At 40.6% G+C, this 8,946-nt stretch overlaps 1 protein-coding gene across 1 annotated transcript in view; it reads right to left on the bottom strand.

The window, feature by feature from the left end:
• The window catches only part of LOC143278106 (uncharacterized), a 41,427-nt gene extending 32,752 nt beyond the window's left edge, over positions 1-8,675 (bottom strand). Inside the window, exons 1-2 of the mRNA XM_076583138.1 lie at positions 8,609-8,675; positions 3,092-3,175 (exon numbers count right to left, since the gene is read on the bottom strand). Of these exons, the coding sequence (XP_076439253.1) occupies positions 3,092-3,175; positions 8,609-8,675 (151 nt within the window). The remainder of the gene's footprint in view (positions 1-3,091; positions 3,176-8,608) is intronic.
• Positions 8,676-8,946: the final 271 nt, after the last annotated feature.

The following is an 8,946-nucleotide window of genomic DNA, read 5'->3' on the forward strand; positions in this document are numbered from 1 at the left end:
CCCGACGGACGAACCACACACTCTAAGATGTGTGTAATATTCTGTTGTAGTGATATCAGCTGCTGGTTAAAACCACCTGATATGTATCTATCTGTTAATTGTAATATAGTTATCATGTCTGTTAATTGTAATTTAGTTATCATGCTCTCTCCTATATGGCTTACTCCAGTATAGTGCAACATGATAAACTGATTCATTTGAGTCACTTTGACACAGTATAAGCTTTACCTTATCTATACTGTCAGTGTACTTTCACTAAATCAGCATATCTTCAATCACTTTAACTGCACTATTTAAATGTATTAGAAATGTCATTTGATGTCAGTGTTTGGTCTTCACACATATGCATTTCCAAGTTGTAGTCTTTCCATGTAATATGTATACATGTGCTTTATTATTCACTTGTGCCAACATGTTGTGCTAATCACATTTGTTTGTGTCATTCCTTGTACTGTCTTCTCTTCTCTTCTCTTCTTAGTCTTCTCTTTTATGTCTTCTCTTCTAGTCTTCTTCTGTTTATATCTCCTTTTATTATGTTATCATAACTATTGTAAATAAAACAATAGAAAAACCCATTTGTGACTGGCCTCTATATGTTCCTGGCCTGTGCGCGGGTTCTTGCCTATCCTTTAATACAGTCAATCATAGTTAAGTTTGTTCTTTTGTACCGTCCGTACCCTATTAGAACCACTCGGACACGGCTACACCCAAATATGATCTGATTCAATACCCTGTAGCACTGCTGTGAGTTGTGTAAAGGTTACTTTATCCGCCGTGGTATCATCAGTTGATAACTGTGTGTAGTTTATCTTTCATACTTACCTGCAAACTTAATATAATACTTTTCTCACTTTCACAATCTGAACAGGAAAGCCATGCCTTGCTCTGTACAGCAACCTCATTCACCCAAGTGAAACTGGCACCGCTAAACTAGCACTAAATTTTAAGCAACTGTTTTTTCCCAGTTCGGTTCAGAGTCTGACCCCACACGGAACACAACAATTACCTCAGTGTTCAGCAGTCATACTCATACAAACCACTCAGATCACAACCCAGATTACAGACAGCAAAGCAAGGCCCCACCCACTGATTTTCCTTTCCCAGAATCCATGTCTCATTACTCTTCCCTCTCACACAGAGAAAACCACTGGTCACAACGAACATCAAGCGCCTCTGATCGCACCTTCAATTGTCACCCTCCCCCACAATCTCAACTGCACATACCATATCATGGCATGAACACCCCCACCCCACCCCCTCCTCTCCACTCATCAGCTAAACCCTCCCCAAAAAGAAAATACATCAGCTTACCCGAGTTCCAGAACGGCTCAATACCAGCTCAGTGTTGACAGCAAAAAACTGAATCGAAGGAATCTGGGATTCTGTCCCGTCGGTTAGTGTCAAACAGAACCTCTGTTCTGCTGACTGGGGATTCATTCGTCAGAGACACTGATCTCTGCAGAATAACCCCTAACAAGAATCCACAATAATCTACGTCAGAAGTCTGTGTGTCAGGTATGACTATCAGTCGTGATTGACTGGCTGCTCCAACAACGTGGTTCCTCCTGCCTTAAAGTGTTGATTATACATGCCAGTGTCAATGACAGTAGAATCAAAGGGACAGCCTCTAAAGAGACATGATATGACCTCATTCATCTGGCCAGTCTCATCTTCCCTCTTGCCAGAGTAATCCTCAGTTCTGAATACATGGTTTGTTGATTTTTTTTCTTTCTTTTTTGTCATCCTACCCACAATCTCAACTGCACATACCATATCATGGCATGAACATTGCCCCCCCCCCCCCCCCCCCCCCCCGCCCCCCCTCTCCCCGACATCTTGACAATCATTTTCACAGATACATGCTACTAACCCTTTTGAACAGTTCTTGCTTAACATTCCACAGGGATCTGTTTTAGGCGCTGTGCTCTTCACACTATACACTGCTCCTCTTGCTGAAATTATCAACCACCACAATGTCAGTCATCATTTTTATGCTTAAGACACTCAACTTCAGAAAAGTGACACTCCTGAAAGTTTGTCCTCGCTCTTGCAAGCAACATCCGACTGCTTCCTAGACATTCGAATTAAATGACTGTAAATAAATTGCAACTGAACGCAGACAAGACTAAAGCAATCATCACTGGAACTAAACAAAAACTCTTCCATCACAACTGACACAATCAAACTTGGCAGTACATCAATCCCTCTTTCCAGCTCAGTCAAAAACATTGGCATTGTCCTTGACAACACACTGATTATGCACACATTTATCAGTCAGACATGTCAATCCTGCTACTGTCAATTGCGGCGCATCAGTTCCATTCGGAAATATCTGTCAACCGACGCAACATCTAGACTTGTCGTTTCTCTCATTGTCTCTCACCTTGACTACTGTAACTCTCTATTGTCTGGTTTGCCTGCTTCATCCATTTAGTCCCTCCAGCGCATACACAACTCTGCTGCCCGACTTGTCCTCAGAAAGAAAAGATCTCAGCACACCACTCATCTTTTGCAACCTCTCCACTGGATCCCTGTCACACATAATAAAGTACAAGATCAGCACTCTATGTTATAATGATCTGCCCCTTCCTATCTCTGTGGCTGCCCATCTCGCTCTCTACCATCTCGCCGTTCTTTCTCTGTCTATGGACCTTGCTTTTGGAATGAACTCGCTCTTTTGCTTTGTCAGATCTCCACACTCAGCTCTTTCAAGTCAAGCCTTAAAACCCACCTTTCTCCAAGATAGCCTTCTTCCCCTGCCTCTTCCTTGTCTTCAGTTTCTCATGTTTAGAGTTATGCATATGTGTGAATGGCTGGTTTGAAAGCGCTTTGATATGTCTCTGCACAAGATTCAGCGCTATATAAATACCATTATTATTATCATTAACAATGTTAACACACACGTGTGGATAGAGAAAAGCACGGCAGTGAGTGGGCGAGATAGATGATTTGCCATTACAATAGTGGAGAGAGACAGAGACAGAGTGAAGGGTTGGGATGTGGGGTCAGATTTTTTTTTTTTTTTTTTTTTTTTTTTTTTTTTTTTTAGAGAGAGAGAGTTTGAGACAAACAGTCTTTATGACCAACTTACTGCACTGATCCAGAAAGTCGCAGAAAGTACCACTCCTGCAGAAGATTCTGTTGGGGTCACTGCAGTTTCCTTTCAGGTCCAGTTCTGAAATATCGGCATATTGCAGGACAGGTCAGGGCAGGACACAATGAAACAAACGAATACAATATACAATGAGACATGAGGGGAGCAAACATTCTGATCAGTCTGAGTTTATTCCTGCACAGGCATCGAACAACGCAACCTCTTCTGGCTAAATCAGTCACTCGGTCCAGTGTGGCCGAATATGAATTGGCCTAGCAACACAGCAACACTCTCTTAAAGCGTCCCCCTAAATTAAGAAAGAATTCAAAATGAAGCTTTCAGACTTATCCTTTGACACTAAAGCCGCACTGCAGAAAGTGGGGGAAAACGAGGTCCTTGCTAAGTCATCAGCTGGCATCAGCTGGCGAGTAACCTTGATGGACGGCCCACACATTTCCAGACGGACACAAGGTTTGTTTTTATCTCTGTGCCAAAGACACCTCTGCGACCAGTTTTGAAAGTTAGCATGTTCACCATGGCATTGTACCACAAGGAACAGACACATAACTGAAGATAAGATGCAGTAAATGCCTACAAGACTGAACTGTGGCGGCAAATTGTAATAGAGAGGTGGTGTGCAGGGGCTCCTTGCAAGAGGGGCATAAAAGGATTGACTGCCCTTCTGCTGTGTCTCCTGCTGCCGAGAAGGGCGAGGCAAGCGGGTCAACCTGTTGAAATCAAGCACGAGGACCAAATCAAGCCAGACAATCCACAGACACTATTAAACCAGATCAATAAATTTTACACAAAACTATAGAACGACATTTCCTCAGAAAAATGCAAGAAATATGAAAGACCATTTTCTGAGCAATGATGTTTATCCGGTACTTACACAAGAAGAAAAGTGACTGCTCAGACAAAGAAATAACTGGACGACCTGACACAAGCTTTCTCTAATTTATACAAGGACCCTGCGACTTACGCCGCCATTTTAAATAACGGTCGAAAGTAAAAATGGCATTCCTTCTTTGTATTACAGAAACCCTTCAGGAAAGAAAATTACCCTTTTCAATGAAAAAGAAAGCTTCAGTTTCAGTTTCTCAAGGGTCGTCACTGCTACACCACATCTGCTAAACAGATACATGACAGCATCATTTTCCAAACACGCTAGTCAGGCCTTGGGGGCATGCGCACACACACACACACACACACACACACACACTACTCACACACACATGCACGCGCGCGCGCGCCTTATTTGTGTGTGTGTGTGTGTGTGTGTGTGTGTGTGTCTATCGGAATTGATTTCTTCTACATGATTTTGCCAGAGAACAACACTTTTGTCGCCATGGGTTCTTCAAGAGAGCGATGCACACTGGACCCCAGTTCATCATTTCATTCGACTGACTGGATGCTCAGTTTGATCTCCCAGTCAAACTCTGGAGAAAGCGCGAGAACGGGAATTGAAACCATACCCATACACACAGAGTATTGGCTGATAAACGTATTAAGGATTCTGCCACCTTCTTTTCATTACGTCAACTCTTGGATTGTGTTCCGAGCCCGAATTGTGAATTCAATTGATAACAGCAAGAACCTGGACATCAATAATCTCACAAATTATAGACCAATTACTCTTACAGACAAAAAAAAAAAAAAAAAAAAAAAGTTATACAAGTGCTGACCATGTGGCTTAAAAATGTTATCAAAACAGTTGTAAATGAAGGCAAAGTCTCATGAAATGAAGATTTAAAGCAGTCCTGAGATTTTTCAATGATCACACCAAGTATTTGTACACAACCAGTCAAAGGTGGACTCACTGCCCTAGATTCCTCAAAGGCTTTTGACACACTATCAAAGAGTTGTATCATCTAACCATTTGATATTTTCAACTTTGGCCCAAGGTTTAAAAATTTGCTTGAAATATTACTATAACACACAAAGTTGTGTTCAATGTGGCGCATGGTTATCTGATTGGTTTGGGACACAAAGATGAATAAAACAGGGACGCCCCTCGGTCCTCTTCTTTTTGTACTTGCAACAGTAGTACTGGCGATTTGAATTGGAAGTAATACAGGTATTCAAAAAATTGACCTGAACCTACATGATGCAATAGATGCAGCAACTGTAAAATTAAACAGCTGATGATGCAACACTAACTGTTAAAAGTGAACAACCTATCCCTGGGGTTACAGATATTGTAACTTAGTTTCATGAACATTCAGGCCTATAATCAAAACAGAGGGCATGTGGTTAGGGTCAAGAAAACATGAAACATGTGACGTAAATGACATTTCCATGAAATCTGGCAGACTGAAACTTCTGGGATATATTTCTCAGCAGAAATGAGAATCTCGGAAATTGAAGGAAACTGGAAATCCAGAACTGAAACAAAAACTAAGTTAACAAGAGGCAAAGCCTTCAAGACTCAATTGTGTTTTGCACTTTATTCAGTAAAGGAATCATAAGGAGAAAAAAAAAAGAGATAAAAAATCGTTAAAATGTGTTCTGCAATAAATATGATATGCATACTGAATAAGCTTGGGCGAAAAAAAGAAACAGGCATGCAAGCGGGATCGAACATGCATGCTCAGTTCCGAAGCAAGCAAAATAATCCCAACTGCTGCAGCACATCTGACGTCATTAGACTAAATCTATTATTTAAAGCAATGTTGTTGTTTTCTTCTTCGTGCGATAAATAGGTGTGATTGTATTGGACGTGATAACACCGTTTAAATCATGTCTTTTGTGTGTTTGATTACATCTCGAATATTCTTTTATTTCGGTGGTAAAGGAGACGTTGCCATCCCTTCAAGTACATCGCAACGCATGGTAGATCTCTAGATCTGCACGAACCAGTCTACAAGGGGCTGAACGAAGGGATCGATTCAGCTTTTCTTTTATGTTCATTCCAGTTAATCCAGTGTCCACTTTAGAATATTTATATGCAGGAAACACGTCGATGATGTAGTTAGTACCACTGTATGTGTTCTGTCTTGAATTCGCATTTCTTTCCTTTTAACTGTGAACAAAAAATCGAGGTCATGTCGACTTCTTAACAAACACAACCTACCTTCTAGCAACTCAGAGGGAAGCGGTTTATAGAATTTTCGGATTTCGGAACGAATCTCAACAAAATAGACCGTTGTTGGTATGACTGTGAAGATTTTTTCCATACTATGTTTAAGCGAAATTTGGTACTGGCAGACAAAATATTTCAAAGTTTAACCACACACCCCCCACCCACATACACACACAATACACACACAAACACACAACCAAACACTGGGTTATAACATAGACTCCACAAATGAGTCAATGAAAGGATGGAAAGGCAGAACCACGTCACGATATGGTAAACTTTTCTCTTTTCTAAAAATAATTATTTGTTGTTGTTATTGTTGTTTTACTGTCACAGTTCTCTTACGCCCTGCGGGCAGCGTCTGTTCCTGATGAAGTCTGTGACACCAATACAAAAAACGATGTAATAAAAAAAAAAATATTGAAAAACATCAAAGAGGCATCCTCGGCCTTAGCAAAGAAAATGGTTGCTGTAGCATTATCGACACTGAACAGCACCAGCAAATGTTACTGGACAAATGGACACCCAGATCACTCGAATGGAAAAAAAGCACACTTGAGCTTTCTGACAAGAAATAATATGTCTCCCTTTCAGGTCAGTCACTGCGTTTCCAATTGTAATGTCTACCTCAGGTGGGTTTTTTGTTTGTTTTTTAAATGTTGTTTCTTTTTTCTTTTCTTTCTTTTGAAAATATCCAACTCAAAGCATAAATAACGGAAACACTGTAGAACAACAACAAGAACATCATGATAATATTACTTACAATAATAATAATGATAACTGATATGACTTCTTAGAAGCAAACACACCATATAATTGGCTCTAAGCACCACACATGGAACAATACATATACAATAGTGCATAACATACATGTGTATCTATAGGCCAAGGCGATACTAAAAAATGCAGATATGAACACACACACACACGGCAAAATAATGCCCTACACATGCACACAATCGCACATACACGCTTGCGCGCGCACACACATACGCTCACACACGCACAAACATCCCCCCTACAGATACACACTACATGATTTCAGTAGAGAGTTAACTAGAGTGGGTAGGGGGAGGAAGAATGCAGACACTTAGCTATGCTTCATCACACCCAAAGGCCTGTTTGAGCAGGTAGGTTTTCAAGTTTGTTTTGAAAGAAGGTAGCGTTGGTAAGTGACGGGGATCCACAGGAAGAGAATCTGAGACGGAAGTTCCTTGATACTGATATGCCTTTTGGTCAAATGTCTTTGAAGAGGTTTTAGGGACTTGAAGGAGCTTTTCAGATGAAGAACTGAGAGAAAAGAAGTGGTGTCAAATATAAAAGACGGAGGATGAGTAAGATGGGAGAGTTAAGTGACGATAAGCTAATAAAATTATAGCAATTTTGTAATAGATTCTGAAAAACCTACGAAGTTGGGTACGGATGGGGAAACGTGATTTTTATTTACTTTCTGAAAAAAATATTCTTGCAGCATTGTTCAAGATTATCTGAAGGCGTGACAACAAATCAGAAGGCAGTCCAGCAAGTAGTGAACTGCAGTAGTCAATGTGACTTTGGATCAAGGAACAAACAAGTTGAGTGGTTGCTTCGATAGGTACTGTCGAATGGTACGGATTTCCCTCAGTTGGAAATTTGCAGTTTTACATAAATTACTGGCATGGTCTGAATGAAAAAAACGCACCCAGGTTTCTGAATTTTGATATCAGCTTTGCAGACAGTCAAGGTATGGTCTGAATTGTGACAAAGTGCAGACTTATTATTACATGTCTTCTGTCTTGTCGTCATTTGGTTTAAGCCTGTTTGTTAGAATAGACTCTTTCACAGCATCAATGTTTTTGCGGAGAATAGCAAAAGAATTGGGGAAGAAGCATTAGTGAGTTTGGTGTCATCTGCAAACTTGTTAATGACACATTGATGTCTGACGATGTTGAACGCAGCTCTCTGGTCCGCGATGAAGTTGTATAACATCAACGCCAACTTGACCAAGGTCAATGGAGAGCCTCTATAACAAAGCCACCAGTGCAGTGTGCTGCAACAGCAGTATAGGAGAATGTTTCAGGACAACAGTTGGAGTCAGACAAGGCTGCCTGCTCTCGCTGACTCTCTTAACACTGTTCACCCCTACATCAAAACACATGCATAGAAATATGTACCTTATCTTTGAATCAGAGCTCATCAATACAAACTGCGATCAACTGTACATTAGGATACCAGAACACTGAGCCATAGATTGTTAGCACTGCTGAGCCCAAACCATAGTTTTTGCGTTTTTCGTTTTTTTTATTGCATAGAAAAATTAATGACACCTCACAAATTTGCCAAGAGTGAATCTGCATACTGTGCGTACAAGAGAGTGTGTCCTAAACGTTGTGTAGTATACTTCTGAATCGCCTCAGGCAACGAATGGTTTGAATGACAAACAGTACACTTACTGCACATAAAGTCGAAGTCGCAGACCGTTCCTGGTGCACATAAATCATCGTTGAATCCGTCACACATTTGGCCCAGACGTATTCCTGCAACAGTCGTTTATATATATATATATATATATATATATATATATATATATATATATATATATATATATGCAGATAAAGAGAGAGAGAGAGAGAGAGAGAGAGAGAGAGAGAGAGAGAGAGACGTCCAGTCTGAAGAGCATGGTAGCCTCTACAAAGCAGGATGTTATAAGCTGTAATGCTGTCTCTGTATGCACAAGAGGGTAGCATTATTAGCAAAAAAAACCTCATGGATGACTTGCTTTTGTGTCTTG

Source organism: Babylonia areolata, chromosome 35 (genome assembly GCF_041734735.1).
Source record: "Babylonia areolata isolate BAREFJ2019XMU chromosome 35, ASM4173473v1, whole genome shotgun sequence".
NCBI classification, from domain to species: domain Eukaryota; kingdom Metazoa; phylum Mollusca; class Gastropoda; order Neogastropoda; family Buccinidae; genus Babylonia; species Babylonia areolata.